The sequence below is a fragment of the Cuculus canorus genome, chromosome 9 (genome assembly GCF_017976375.1).
Source record: "Cuculus canorus isolate bCucCan1 chromosome 9, bCucCan1.pri, whole genome shotgun sequence".
In the NCBI taxonomy this organism is placed as follows: domain Eukaryota; kingdom Metazoa; phylum Chordata; class Aves; order Cuculiformes; family Cuculidae; genus Cuculus; species Cuculus canorus.
The window spans coordinates 19,887,649-19,903,618 of record NC_071409.1 but is presented as its reverse complement, the minus strand read 5'-3'; the positions used below and the strand labels follow the sequence as shown (position 1 = coordinate 19,903,618).

General features: G+C 44.5%; 1 protein-coding gene across 2 annotated transcripts; it reads right to left on the bottom strand.

Annotated features, from left to right (window-relative positions):
* Positions 1 to 7,561: 7,561 nt before the first annotated feature.
* Positions 7,562 to 13,585, bottom strand: GHSR (growth hormone secretagogue receptor). Of its 2 annotated transcripts, none has more exons than XM_009562580.2 (2): positions 12,829 to 13,585; positions 7,562 to 9,754 (listed from the first exon to the last, which is right to left on the bottom strand). In XM_009562580.2, the coding sequence occupies exons 1-2, from the start codon at positions 13,565 to 13,567 to the stop codon at positions 9,450 to 9,452; spliced, it is 1,044 nt and encodes a 347-aa protein (XP_009560875.1). In that variant the 5' UTR covers positions 13,568 to 13,585; the 3' UTR covers positions 7,562 to 9,449. The 2 variants fall into 2 exon arrangements, with proteins under 2 accessions (XP_009560875.1, XP_053930522.1); XM_054074547.1 differs by having other exon boundaries at positions 7,562 to 9,706.
* Positions 13,586 to 15,970: the final 2,385 nt, after the last annotated feature.

Below are 15,970 nucleotides of genomic sequence, written 5' to 3'. Positions count from 1 at the left end.
CTTAAGTAAAAGTGCTGAAAACGTGTTGCACCTACAGGGAGAAGAGGACAGGACAGGTGACCCGAACTGACCAGCAGAGTATTCCATTCTATATGTATCATACTCCGTATAAAACTGAGGGATCACAAGGGTCAAGCTCTCTTCTTTGACGGCCAATGTCTAATATAGACCGTATCTGTCTTTTTGCCCCTGATCTTCATTCATGTGTCCCAAATCCAGTTCCTCAGTCCAGCTCCTGCCTCCTGGTAAGTCTAGTCCGGAATCTTTCTCCGTGCCTGCTCTGCAGCATCAGTAGTGACGTAGTAATCAAGGAAGCTTTGATTTTGTGTATTTATATGCTCTTTTCTTATTAATAGTGTTTCCATTATTATTATTGTTTCATTGAAGCTGTTTTAGTTTCCAACCCACGAGTCTCTTTCTCATTTCCCTTTTCTCTTTCTCTATGCAAGGATGGGGGATTGGGATCAGAAATGCTCATGTTTAGCTGCCAATCAATCCAGGGCTGGGGCTAAACTGTGACAATTTCCTGTGCAAATCTTTTTCTAGGATTATTGCAGAACTTGTGATGTATTTTGATTTATTGAAATGGTGTACAATTATATGCTGTCCTTAATGTTCACCTGCCTTAGCGTGAAGATATAAATGTCATCCCTTATTCTTCTCAGAAATGACAAACACAAGTAAGTAGAAAGGAGGATATAAGCATTTTGTTTCAATATTTTTATGGTTGAGCTGAAAAAGCCAGATGAGATCCCTTGAAAGTGCTATTTCATCGGTATTGCATTTAATAAGTTCTAAATGATTGCATCTGTTTCTGCTCTTGACAATTGCTCTCACAATGTGCAGATTCTTGGCTGGGCGAAATAAAAAAATAAGAGGTTTCACAAGATGCTTTCAAACACAGCGGATTAGCCTGTTATCTGCTGTTATTTAGGTGAATGTACTGTTATTAATTTGAGTAGTTACATTTATCACACTAATTACTGGCATAGATGGTACTGCATGCAATGAGAACTATTCTAGGTCTACTAGCATGGCTAATGATTAACTGCTTGGGTCAACGTGCTCAGTGGATGTAATTTGGTAATTTTATTAGCTCATCTCTCTCGCTTTCTGTCGTATGAAAGCTATTATTCTCTACAAATAAAATTGAGCAAACAGTAGGGGGGCAGAAGTCTTGTAAGGATTAACATGAATAGAGTTGAGAAATTCACCCTAATCCAGTGCAAATATTGCATTTACTAATTTGTAGCTCAGATGCCCTTCCTTTTCACAAAATGCTGAGAGCTGGTCGCAGTGTCCTCAGCTCGGAAGGTTTCACAGCACCACGCACAGTAACATCTATGGGCAACGCGCCTCGGTGCCTGCCCGCCCATTGCTGCAGCGCGCGAGGGTTCAGCACGCTGAAAATAAGTGGGTCTGCACTCAGCAGGGCCTAATGTTCCCCAGGATGTTTTAGTGTGGACTTTGCAGGGTGTTAGGTGTTGCTCTAAAATTGTGATGGCTCCGGATAGCAGTGCTTAAGCTGCTACTGCTCCTGTCTTCACCTTCTCTCTTAATGCGAGGTTTAGGAGTTTCTTCTTCCTGTCTCATGTTCTTCTTGTTTAAAGCGTGATGTGATTGACTTCAGTGTTTTCAAATCAAAAGCAACACAGCTGTACAAAGCTCTGGTTACTCTCTAAATAAGCCCTGCCTGGACAGCAATGGTGCAAACCCCTTCCTCCGGCTCACACCAGCCCACCTTGCAAGAAGGGACATTTCATTCAAGTCTCACCACAGCCTATAGCGATGTCAGTCCTCTAGCTAGATGGAAGGCTCCAAATTACACTCTGATAAGGGAAATGAGGCACAGGACCACAGCAAAAGCCCAAGAAAAAGGAGGTAAGTACAAACCTGTTGTGGTTCTTGACACCACAGCAGAAATAGCTGGACCAAGGTGACCATCCTTACGCCACAGCCTGGGCCATCAGTTAGCCATGCAGGTTAGCTTTTCACGAGAAGGAAACTACTGTTGTGATCTGAATATGGCTGAAATGGGTTTGTTTCCTCGTATGTCAACATTAGAGCAGCTACTCGGGCAGCCCCCAAGGCAGCTGCTCACCTGAGTGATGGGCCTCACACTGGTGCATCTCCACCAGAGCTGCAACACCAAGCGAGGCACAAGGAAACCGTTGGGCTGGACACCAGCTTCCCTTTTCACAAACTAAAAATAGTTCAGTAGGTTCAAAACTGGATATTCAATCAAAACTAGGTCAGAGGATTGAACCTTTTGCAGCCCCACGCAGATGCTCCCAGCGCAGCACAGCGAATTTTACAAAAATCAATCGTATGCTTGATAAAAATACCAAGGTGCTATCAGCTGGGCAGAATACGAGCCCGCGAGTGATCATGAATATTGGCTTGACTTTTGGTGAGAATTTGCAGTATGATGTTCTGCTGTCCTTTGTAATATTAGTGTGTTAAATCTATTTAAATCTCTGTACCTTGGAGCTCGTCATGCTGTGGGCTTATTGCAGAACAGGCTCGTGGTGTTAGATTCCCTGCCTGCCCGCCCTAATGAAGGATGAGTTGCAGCACTGTATCGTTTATGGAAGAAGACTGTGCAGGAAAGAACCATGTGAATAAAGGCTTGGAAATTGCCATGCCTTTTCTTTCTCGTGGACAGCACTGCAATCATGTGAAAATCAATCAGAACACAAGAAAAAGGAAAGGGAGTAATGCTTCTGTCTTTTGATCCAACAATATTCAAAATGGGGCCAAATGCTGGTAGACTGTGCCCTCAGAGCAGCCTCTGAAGCTGAACATCAGGTACTTTATTTCTGAGAGTGATTTTATCTTATGGACTACCATACATCAGCAAAACTTCTTTTCGCTTCCAGTCAGGGAAATGAAGCGAGTGTGGACAGCAATAAAATGCCTTTATTGCCAAGCGTTTTTCTCCAAATACAGCTGGAGGAGCAACCTGTAGGCTTTCAAAAGGATGTACTTGAGCACAGAACAAGAGAGCAGTAGATTGCCTGGCAGTGCTCACTTGGATGCTACTTAGGACTTGGTACGCTGCGATGGTCCCAGGGTTACAGTGGTGGTCCCACCACTGAAGTCTGTTTGGAGCCAGTCCCATGTGTGAAGGACATCAGTACTTGTCCATGGCTGCCCCAACCCACAGGGAAGACTGAAGAGACCTGGGATTGTTCACCCCCCATCAGCTGGTTTGCTGGGATACTGCACAACACTTAACAGTCCTCTGCCTACACAGCATTTGCTCCTCAAGCCCGCTTGTAGCCCACAGTGTGAGACACCCTTTGTAACATGTTGGTGATAGGATCCAGGCAACACTGCAACAGCGAGGATACCTGATGGGTCCAGGGGCATTTCTTGCTCTCCAGGTTTTGCTGTGGAGCCATGCTTCGCTTGCTGAGCAAAACCAAGTCAGTGCGTTTTCAGGACTCAAAGAAACTTGCAGTCAGCATCACCATGTGCAGCTCTGAGGGGAAGTAGAGGCTTTTTGTATTTTTTGTCCAAGTATCTCGTTAATGAGACGCCCTGAATTTTGTTCTCATTTGACAAGGCATGGCATGCAGCAGTCCACAGCTCGGATCAAAAAGAGCAGTGACATGCAAGCGCTGGGCTTGGAAGGGAACGGACACCTTTCTTCTAGGAAGAGCACTGAGAAAGCCTGTAAAAAGTCCACCAAGTGTATTTAGTTTGATAACGCTCACGTGCTCTGTTGTGTGCTGGGATGACAACCATACTAAGGCTCAACAGCAAGGAGATGCGAACACTGTTCAGCAGCCCGTAAAACTTTGTTAATACAAGATGGATTAAATTTGTCTTTTTCCTCCTCCTCTTTCACTACACCTGCATAATCACAGTTTAGGGGTAACAGGCAAATCGTGATCTAACATTTACTTTTCTTTTTCTTTTCTAAACAGCAGCAGCCAGGGCTTCTGGAAACTCTAACTGGGGTTTCCCCATCTGATAGAGTTGGCAAAGCTGGACCGCATCAAGTAGCAAACTGCTTTGGGCAAAAGTTTTGTGGAGGACACGAGATGTGAAGCCAGACCCCTGGAGGTTTTACCTGCCTCTCACCAGAAACCGTGTTTCAGAGCAAAAAGCCATTGGCAAGCACGTCTGTGTGAGGAAATGATTTTGCTCCTGTATTTTGCTCCTCTTTAGTTCTTGATCCTTGTGCGGAGCTGGGAAGGAGTCTGCTGCGGTACATCAGCTGGGGATGCACAGGGGGAGGAGTAGTGGGTGCGTGTGAGTACCACTGCCCTTCATGGGTCATGGATCTGCCTAAACGAATGGAGACACTTCACCTTAGTGCCCTGTGAGATTCCAGCTCCTCCAGGTGCTGCTTACTTTACAATTGGACACTGCATAACTCCAGCTAAATCTGCTTGACAGCAAGTAGTGTAAATCGTGCCAGGTGTCCCCAGGACATGCCAACTCCTGCAACTGCACCTGCTGGATATACACCCAGATTATCCAGAGGATTTTCTGGGAAGCTTCTGCATCTGCACAGGCCCAGAGATGGCTGTAAGAGTTCATTGGCAGCTATGAATCCCACTGCGGGTTAAGGCGCTGCCTCAGCCGCTGTACTTGTTTGCTGGTTGTTATTGACTGTAGGGGTGCAGAAGCAGGACTTTGGCAATACAGCCTGTGTTTCCTCACGCAGGCTCCCACTGCCCGAGCCCTCCGGAGGCTGCAGTGTCAGCCAGAGGTTGCTTATTTCCCATATAATGCTTATCTCAAGCTACCGTGCCGAGCAGTCCAGCGGCACAGCTTAGAAACAGCTCGGAGCTGTCTGCCCCAGCCCACAGCCCAAGGAATAATACCCCGGAGGGAGGTGTATGGATCCATACCCCATCGCTCTCGGACAGCATAGCTTGAGTGAGGGGTTAACACTCCGTGTACTTTAATTCCCTTGCTGTAAAATTGGGCTAATATTGTTCATTAAAAGCTGTAACGATAGAATCTCTCCACTGTGCTTTCAGCTGGGAGGAGTGAGGAGGGCTGTTCGGGGCGCGTGGAGGTAACAGTGTGGGTATCACTGAGATATGAGGACTTGGATAATTTTTGTTACTGAATTTTGAATTTGCTTCTCAAGATGGAATTTACCTCCTCAAGGCCACAGGGTTTTTGCAAATGATACAAACTACATTGAAGCTCACCAGGAAACACTGACTGAAGCGCTTGGAGGGACGGCTAACAGCCGCCTACGGAATAAGCTGATGAAAGCAAGCATAGGGGTGGTCGGACAGTGGTGTGGGACCAGCCGCCTTCACACCTGCAATGGGGCAATAAGCTGCCCTCCCTCCCACTTGCACACGGTTTGCCCAGCAGCAGGGAGGGAGGAGCTGCTGCAGCTACAGGTGCAGGTATCTAACGGCTGCTGCTTTAAATCAGGCTTATGCAAATATCATTTAACACAAACTTATATAAATGCTGAATATCTATCAACTCAAGATTTGGCACGTAAGTGCTATTTTTCCAGTAATTTTTGGTTTTGGCAAGAAATACAATAAGATATGTTTTTCTGCCTGTGCATGCCTCCATCAAAGGTACTTTTCTAAAATGAATGAAGCTATCTGGCAAAGTGCTTTTGACCTATTTCATCACCAATTTAACATGTTGCCAAGAAATAAAATGCAGCAAAATTGTTCATGTTTATTTGTGAAGCTGTGATAGAAAACGTAGAGTTAGAAGAACTCTTAAAACTCAAACTGTTTAATGAATGAACCTCCAGTTATTTCCTGTGTGGGCTGCTCACATACATATCAGTGAGAACATGGCAAAATTTTGACTCATAAAAGCCCCTATACATTTTTTTCAGTCAGAACTGGCAAAGTTTGTTCCTACAGGGAAGCATTTCCAGAAATGCAGCCTATAGTTCAATAGCCTGAAGGGAGAAGATGCCAGGAACATGAGGTGCTACAGAAATGTCTTGGAAACAGAGGAGAAATGCTTTGTCTCCACTATCAAGTATTGGCCAGGATAGTCTCCCCTGCAAACACAGAGCAGCTGCCGCAGGTGACAGAGGCGATGACAGCAGCACCAGCCCTGCAGTTGCCAACATGGGTGGTTTGGCACTGCACGCTCTGCCTGCAGCATCTATTCTACCTGTTTAAAACCAGGTAGAGACAAGACAGGAGGAAGCTTGCCTCTTGTTACTCCCTGAGAGGTTTCCTTATTCCTGTCTTGGACTGACTTCAGTCAGCTGTTCTTGGCTAAAAAAAAAATGTTATTGAAATCTTGATTGCACCTTTTTTTTCTGTGGTGAAGTTATTTCATACAAGTTGGCAGTAACCCTGGAGGCAAGCAATACCAGATTTACCGATCAGTGCTGGTGGGGAGGTTATTCTGTGTAAATGTATTTTGTATACCATTAAGGAGGCATCTGACAGGAGTTAATTTTATGATGTGCACATGAAGGTGATTGAGGTGATTTTTTTTCCATGTTTTCTCTACAAAAATCAGATCATTATGCGCTGGTACCTGTTTGAAGAAGCAAACCCTTACACGTGCTGGTAAGTGTGACTCCTCTGGCTTTAGCAGTTCTGTATAGGAAAGTTTTAGTTCTGGGGGAAGAAAAAACGGTGGATGGTATAGAGCCGACTGCAGGAGCGGCAGCTGCAGTTGTGCTTTAAATGCTTGAACGTTCCCCGCTGGATCTGAAATATTTGCCTATTTGTGTGAGAGTCGTATGAAGGTGGCTACTCTTCTTTAATAAAAATGCATGTGTTTTACTAGATTTGGCCAAATGTTCAATGATTGGCAGAAACAAGTCCATTTCTTAAGTGAGAAGAGAGGGAGGAGTCTTTTCCTTCTTCTCAATAAGGAACCAGTTCCCTCCTTTCTCACTTTTGTAACCCTGGATTAATTATTTTTATCCTATTCTATACACAAAGTTGTGGCAATTTCACAGGGTTGGTATAGTTAAAATTTACAGTTTCTCCTGCTGAAGCGTTAGGTTAAATTAAATTATTAGTCTGTTTATAATTTATATGGAGGAATTAAATGCTTCTACACAGGGGCTTAATGATAGTCTGGTTTTGGAAAACAAACCAACCAAAAAAAAACACCCATCCAAAAACCTCCCCCTCCAAAAATCTATGGCTTAACTGAATTAGCTATAATTAGCTACAAACCCCAAAACCAGATTTTCACGGGTGAATGCCTCTGCAGGACCATTCTGGTCACACAGAATTGCTTCCTATGACTGAGACCCAGGTTCTACTTGCAGGGAGCAGAGCAAGCCCATGAAGCCTTGCACGCCGTGGGTGACACTGGTACCCGCTTCGGCCCAGTTCCGATGCTGCGGTGTCTGCCCCTGCCTGCTGCCAGCCCTGCGGCAGCCGTGGCAGTGCCCACCTCCCGCGCACGGGGCTCTGAAGCACTGAGCCTCCCTTCAGCCTGCGTGCATCACACCGCTTCCTCCACCACGACTGACCAGGTAGGATTATAAATGGTTTCATCACTTTATTTCTTTTTTCTGTTCACATTTAATATCACAGGCACAGCTGAGATTTGAAACACTTATGTGACACTGGGTGTGTGACCGGTTCACTTACACAGACATGTCATTAGTGAGTTCACATCTTCACAACCTGTTAAGATGCCCAAATTTCTTGTTTCCCTGAGTCATCTGCCATCAGATCTGCTTGTCAGCTGACAATGAGCAAGAGAACAAAGTGGATAACAAGGCAGACGTGGTTAGAGACAAAAACCGTAGTGCTGCTGCTGCTTGTTTGTCCCTTAATTTATAGGTTCCCATGCATCAAACTTGTGCTCACCACCCGTGTGGGAACGGGGAGCAAGACAGGCTCAGGTGCCACAGCGAGGAGCAGCCATCAGCCTCTTGGCCTTAGCAAAGCACTGGATGATGTAAAAGACACAGTATATACAAAAGAGGCCAAATTCTCTTTTGAGTTATACCTGAGCAGCACCATCAGCTAAAGGTCTAACGGGAGGAAAATGGCCCATCAGGAGTTTGAAAACTGTAGGACTTTTGCTACCAGACAATTCGTTACAGAGAACCAGTTATGGACCAGCTGGTAATAAATACTAGAACAAAATAAATAGAAAGCTGCGATTGCACATGCGTGCTCCATAGGCTCTATTAGCTGGACCACAAGCTCTACGCGTTGGTGAGACAATAGATGCAATATAAGACATACCGATTAGCATAAAGGATGGAAAGTTTTCTGGTTTGCCTTTTAACGGCATACTTGAGTTATAAAAACAAATTGGATTTAAGATTTTTATGGATCAAGTATGAGAATGTGTCTGCCTGTGTCTTTTAATGCAGATATTTCTATTACTTTGTCAGGTCGTGTTGATTGAAAAACATTCTCAATTTAATACTGCAGCAAAGTACTGAAACTGCACACCAGGCTTTATGTGGGGAGGGGTCCTGGTAACTGGCTGATATGCTTTAAATAGAGACAAGTGGTGGTTTACAGGCAGGAGGCCTGTCCTTAGCAGGCGTAGAGGGTAAGGTGGTGTGCAGCATAGGGACAGGTAGCCACAGACTCCTTACAAATACCGAAACAGCTAAAAGCTTCCAAGGGCAAACACATTTGAGTCATTCACAGTCAAGCTCAGCAGAACAAGTACAGATGATTTAGCTAGTAAAAAAAAATTACTTTGGTGTGAGATTGCATTCCATATTTCTATAGCATCACTGCAGTCCTGAAGTCAGCACCATCCTCTCACTGATATATATTTTAAAAAAATATTTCAGTACACTTATGTTCTAAGCCACTTCTGTGAAGTTGTTTTTTTTTTTATTTCCTTCCTACTAGGACATGACACAATGGTCATTTATTTTCAGCATGTTTAAAAATTACCCATTTTATTTTTCCTTTTCTTTTTTAAGAAATACTTTTCCTCATTCAGAGAAAAAAAAACGTTAGTTTATTTAAAAATTAAGATTATGAAAAGTGTATCAAATTCAACATTTACTACTCCAAAAAGGCAATTCAATTCTTTCTCTCAATCTCTCTCTCTCTCTCTCGGGTCCAGTCATATGCTAGAAAAATTCTAAGCAAACTAAAGTTAATGCTGGAAAAATTCAGCTCAAGTTAGCTGCTACTTTAGTCACACAAATACTCAAGTGATCTGGGCAACGTTTGCCTGTTAAGAATGGTAAAGCCTAGCTCTCCTGCCACAGTCAGTGCTAAAAAAACATATGGGCAAAAGCAGCATAAAAATAATACTTGAGTGTTCCCAAATTCTGTGACTCTACATGCCTCACTTTATAGTCTCAAAGTTTAATTACTTTTTTTTCACATCTTCAGCTGCCTTCGTTACATCTTTTGGCAAATCCAGATGATGATGAAAGTACAGCTTTAACATTTCAATTTGTATTTCTTGCCGTCTTTCTCTTTCCTTATGGCTTTCTGAGAAATACAGGTAAGTGATGCTCTGGCGCTGGAAATGATTTGTCATGTGATAACACTCGTTTCTGTCCAAACACGCAAACTTTCTTGCTTCATGCTGGAGAGTCTCTTCTTGGAGAGGGGTTTGAGGCCAAACAGCCGGCAAGCGGCGTCTCGGTACTTCTTTGACATGATGTTGTAGAGGATGGGGTTGATGGCTGCACTAAGGTAGAAGAGGACAAAGGACACCAAGTTGCAGTACTGGCTGATCACTGCTATCTCCAAGGATCCGGCTTCAAAGGATTTGGAAAACAAATATCGTCCTACGTGAAAAGGCAACCAGCAGAGTATGAAAGCAAATACCACCACAACTAAAATAAAAACAGTAAAAGAAATTGTGTTAATTATGAGCATTAAAATACGGATGATTAAAAATCTATTTTAAAATACTATTTGTTTAACAAAACAATCAAAGTGTGAAAAACACCACAAGAGTTTTCAGTTTAGTGCCTCTCCATACATGCTCTGGGAGTATAAATTAGCAATGCTTCATACAGGCTGATCATAGCTAAACAGGCTGCCTGTACACCGCATGACAAATCTGATATAGCATGTTTTGAACTATAAAACATATGTTTATATAAAAACAGAATTAAGACTCAGAATGGTGACCAAAAAAAAGTATAACAATGTATTATCTGCAGTGTTTAATAAAAGCAAATTATATATAATGTGATAGACTCAACACTGTCATAATGAAGCATGTAACTAATGGAAAGCAAAATTGTTTAAGGCAAAGGCCTGGAAATAAACCACCAGAATTTGGACTAGTAGAGCACATATGCAAAGGTAAGAACAGGAGAGTGGTGCATCCTTCCAGTTTGCCTATTTTTTTAGAACATGAGTTACTCTAAGAATAGTAAAACTAAGTATGTGACTACATAGTTATAGTTACATACCATATCTGTAATATTACACTATCATTATAGTTACATTGCATGTGTAAATATAAGTAGAGTAATAGGAAAGCGTGTATCTCGGAACACTGGCCCATTTGAATTTCCATGCTAGAGAAAGGGAAAATTCTATGTGCTATTGACCTTTACTATTTTTCATACTGCTTTGAGTGTATCTATTAATATACCCGAGGGGGGGAAAAACCAGAAAATTCAAGCAAGGGGGTTTGACATTCTTAAATATTTTTTACCAGTTAACCTGCTGTCTTGGTTAGCAATCCTGCTTGCTCATGTCAAGTCACAGGAGTTACAAAATTCAGCAAGCTAAGAGGGACGATTTGTCGGTACCTTCCCCATAAAACCTTTGAACAAGCATCCCCAAGTTTAAATGGATACTTATAGAGGACTTATGGTGGACTGAGGTGGACTCTGAACCACAGAGCTTAGGTTCAGTGTTTGATTTCCAGCTCTACATCTTCTTGACCCAACCAGTTCCATTTTTTCCACAGTATCTTCACCCACAACATTCAGACAATGTTTCCCTAGTTCACAAGTGTGCCCTGCTGTTTAATCCATATAATGAATATTACAGTGATGGTCATTACAAACAGAATTTTAAGCATAGTCAGTATTTTCCCATGTGGGCATGCATTTCCCAGTCAGGCATTCGACAGTTCAATCTTCATTCATGCAAAACCATCTTGATTTCAGTAGGAAGGGACTATGATAACTCCTTTACAAGCCAAGCTATAAATGAATGTGTTTAAATAGGGACCTAGAAGCTTAAGCTTTCTCTGCAATGTAAAAGAAACGCCGATGCTAATCCCATTTACTTGATGTTCCATGACTTCCTGAAGTCTTTGAAAATGCCTTCTAAATTTTAAGCAGAACATTAAGCCCAATGAGAGCAGACTGCGTTGAGCATCTGCTAGTACCGAGCCCTCAATAACTTCTTTTCTCGCTGTCTTTCCATCAGGCATCAGACTGTTATCATTTAGAGAATGCTGGCTGGCTGTCAGAGGACAGTCTTGCCACTGTCTTGCTATTCTCAGAGCTCGTAAAAGAAGGAAAAAAAAAGGTGTTTGAAGTCTTCTAATGCTTGCGGCAATACTTCAGGGCAGAAATAAACAGTTATTATTTCAAAATGCTTTACGGTTGAGTATACAGAACTATAAACATGCTGGTAATATATGGCAGCAATTTACTTATTGTAAATCCTGAAACTCTAGAAGTGTAAACGATGAATTACTTCCAAGGTCATGCTTACCAGACTGGAGTAATTCTATTGATTATAAAATGCAGCTGAAAGGGCACGAAGAATGTTGCAGGTTTTATTATTCTTCCTGCTGTTGCACAGTAAAAACGTAGGATGTAAATAAAAAAAAATCAGGCTCCCATTTAGTAATTAAGGAACTTAAGACACAGTGCCATCTCTTCATCTAGCTCATTACTCCATCACTTCAACCTAGCTGGAATCGGCACGGCAGAGCTGCTGCCTGTCAGACCTTCTACATGCAGTGTCTCATCCCCACTGAAATCCATGGACTTGTACTGCAGAGGACTTTTTGCTTGAATAAAAGTACACAGCAGCCGAAGGACTCTGCAGTTTTCAGACACCAAACTGCAGAACAACTTTTTGGTTTTGTGCATCAAACTCCTACCATGTGCACTGACTGTCTGCTAAAATTTGTGTTTCCATGTGCCAACAATAACTGTTGCTTAAACCATTCAGCAATGTAAATATACAAAGTTAGGAATGACAGTGTCTATCGTCTGGATCCTGTTTTCTTAGAGTCAGTGAGAATTTACAGGATCGCAGACCTCAAAGGAGACACAATGCTCCTTGTTCAGTACATGCTGGTGTTTTGCTAATATAAAAATGCAGATTAATTTTCATAAGTTTATACAGCTATCCTCATAAATAACCCCGGTTTGCTAAAATCTCAGTACTCTTTTCATATAAAAATAAGGGCATATCATATCCTGCTTGCTTAGTATGCAGCTCAACTTTATGGTTTGAGAAAGGTTTAGTTTTGTTTAAATATCAAATAAGCTATCCTTCTCTAAATATCATCTGTATCCACTACCGAAGAGTAAAAATGCTCAAAACTCTCCAGGGCACGAGCTAATTTCAGGGACATGGTTTAGTGGTTAACAGGAATGGTTGGACTTGATGATCTAAGAGGTCTTTTCCAAACTGGTGATTCTATGATAATTATATCTGTAGTATTTGTGCTTTTTGGTGATGGTTATTAATATTTGTTTAACTGTTAAAGCGTCCCCAGCTCAAACCGGTTAGAAATAAATCTATGGAAGAAGGAGGGTTACTCTACAAATACCTTGAGGTGTAGCCCTTCGTATGAAACATTTGCAATGAATGCTTTCCTTTGGAAACCTCTATAGTGAACTACCAGAGAACACTCACTCTCGCTCTCTCTCACACACAAGCACACACGGTCTTTGGAAGAAAACAGAGCAAGAAGTCGTACCTAACATTTTCACAGTCTGCTTGTTGTTCTTATCCCTGATGACAGCATTTGGACCGATGTTCTTTCTCTTTCTCCTCCAGAGCTTCCTCCCGATGAGGCTGTACAACACAGTCAGGCAAAAGACGGGCAAGAAGAAGAAGATGCTGGAGGTCCAGACCATGATGGTGAGGAGCCCCGAGCGGATGGCGTACTCGGTGGCTCGGCACTCGTTGGTGCTCAGGGGGTCGGTGCCGTTCTCGTGCTCGACCCCCACCAGCACGAAGATGGGTCCGGCGCTAAGGAAGGAGACGGACCAGAGGAAGAGGATGACCAGCTTGACCTTCGCCTTGGTGATGATGACCTTGGCTCGGAAGGGGAAGCAGATGGCGATGTACCGCTCCACGCTGAGCGCGGTGATGTTGAGGATGGTGGAGTAGGTGCAGCTCTCGCTGACGAACTGGAAGAGCTTGCAGAGGAGGTCCCCGAAGTTCCAGGGCCGGCACTGCCAGAGCCGAAAGAGGTCCAGGGGCATGCAGAGGAAGATGAGCAGGTCGGAGAAAGCCATGCTGGACAGGTAGAAGTTGGTGGTGGTCCTCATGTCCCGGAACCGCGACACCACCAGCACGGTCATGAGGTTGCCGGCGATGCCGATGACGAAGAGCAGGACGCAGGCGGCGGTGATGCCGGCGAGCACGGGCGCGGGGAAGAGGCGCAGCGGGGCTTCGGCTCCTGTCCGGTTCTCGGCGCTGCCCTCCCGCATCCTGCCGCATCTCCGCCCCGCCGGGCCCCCGGGCAGGTGGGCAGGAGCCGGGAGCCGCCCCGCTCCGCCTCCCCCGGCCCGAGGGGGGGCACGGGCGGCCGGGGGGGCTGCGCCGGGGGAGAGCCACGCGCACCCGGGCGGGGCGGGACGCGGGGCGGCGGCGACCCTCCAACTTTCCTGCCGAGCGCCCCGGGAGGAGGGCTTCGCCTGCGCTGCTCTGCACCTGCCGGCGGAGCGCTGCCCGCCCCGTCCCTGCCTGCCCGGCTCCTGCCTGCCCCTGCCCCGTCCCTGCCTGTCCCTGCCCTCCCCGTTCATGTCTCCCCTGCCCCTCTCCTGCCCGTCCCTCTCCTGCCCCGCTCCTCTCTGTCCGTGTCCCTCTCCTGTCCCCTCTCCTCTCTGTCCCCTCTCCTCTCCTCCCTGTCCCCTCTCCTGCCCCTCTCCTCTCCTCCCTGTCCCTCTCCTGCCCCCTCGGCGGCTCCGGGCAGGTGCCGTTCCCCGGTGTCGCCGTTGCAAAGGCCGGTTGTTCTCTTGGAATCGCGGTATCTTCCTTGGATCCGTAGTTTATGTGTTTTTTTCCTGCTGATGCTCGGGGGTGCGCAGTCCCGCGGGGCAGATGAGGAGCTAGAGAGGGGTGTAGAAACACAGTTACTGTCTCCTCGCTTTGTGTCTTTGCCCTTGGATCTTGGCAGGAACCCAGTAAGGCTCCAGTTCAGTGAAGCTGCAGTAATCACCCTCTTCTGTATGATTTATCTACAATTAAAGTTTGATTCGGCGTATTTCTGTTATCCTACATCTGCCCTTTGCAGACACATACATCATAAAGATGTGTTTCCTCAGCTGCAGACTCCTACAAACTAGTAAAAGATGGAAGCAGCTCAAGGTGAGATCAGGGTCAGCACACCTGTAAAGGGGTCTCTCTCCTTTTCAGCTTGTCCCTGCCAAGTGTCAGAGAGTGTGCTACGGCACAGCCTTTTTTCGCTCCCCTATCTAGAGGGGCTGCACCCCTTCCTGTGTACCCCATCTCTCAGGTGGCAACTGGTGCTCTGAACCCCCGTAAGCATCTGGCTTAATTCAGCTGAGAAACAGGTTTATGTTGTTTTTCCCAAGCGCACTCACGTACGTGTGTACACCATCTGCTCGCACTGCCGTTTCATAGCTGCAGAGCTGTAAGGACGGAGCAGAAGCGTGATGTGACACAACGCTGTTACGTTGCCTCTATCTCTGAATGTGCCTGTTTTCAGCTGAGCGCTTTCTCTAATAACACAAGCGTTGGCCTTAGTGTCTTATCCCTATCCTAATTTGGGTGATATATATTTGCAGCTTCATTAGAACCAGTGTTCGTTATTCCTGCTCTTGAACCGTGAGACAGTTTTGTAGCAAGTTACTCAACAGTTACTAAATTCTGTGGGGGATGGCTACACATTCAACACAGCCGAAAAGAAGAAAGACCCTAATGTGCCAATCACTTTGTTTATCCCGCTGCCTATCTAAGTGTTTTATATGTTTCTGAAGAAAAATGATGGGCTGTATGCAACTACTAGACAGTTATTTCATACTAGAATTTTGTGTCTGATCTAATTTAAGTGGCATAGTGTTATATTATGGAGCAGCTGGTAACAGCCTCTGTCTTTCGGCTGCCAAATACTTTGTATTATTATAAAGAAATATTTCACGCTTTTATTTTTTACCTGACAATTTCTCAGACCAGTGCTATTAGCTGCAGGATGTTGATATTTGGCAGAGAAAATAGCCTGAAGCTATAAATGTGACTTTCATTCTAAAAAAAATCTTCCAGTTTTTGCTGAGCTGTATCTTGTCAAAAAATGACCATTTCTCTCTCCCCAGGGAGAGAAAAACTTTCTTCCCCCTCCCCCCCTTTTTCTTCCCAGGGAAAAAAAAACCATATTCCTTATTAAAATAATACTTGAACTGAGGTATGTGTACCAAAATCGAGTAGCTAAAAGTGAGGTAGCACCAGATTTATATACTCTAGATAACTTGAGCTTGTAATACAATGAATTAACACTTAATTCATTGGAAGTTTGATGTGTTGAGTGATGAGCCACTTGGCTCAGAAATGACAGTTGTGCTTTGAATCCAATAACATCGATCGTCTTCTTGTTTAAAGGCTATCACAAGTCAAGGGCTTCTCTGGCTACTTTTCCCAGGTCAGGGCGAGAAAAAATGTCAACTGAGGGAGGAGAAAAGCAGCTCCAGTTTTCTGATTCTTTCTGATTTCTTTGGTAATTGCAGCCCACATTTTGATGGGGTATAAAGAATTGATATCCTACGAACTTTACACGATAATGAATTCCTGTCTCTGGTTTGCATATGCTGAAGGTCAGTCGTGAAGATAGTGGTGATAGAAGATATAAAAGCTGTGAGAGGAGATGGCTTTAAGCT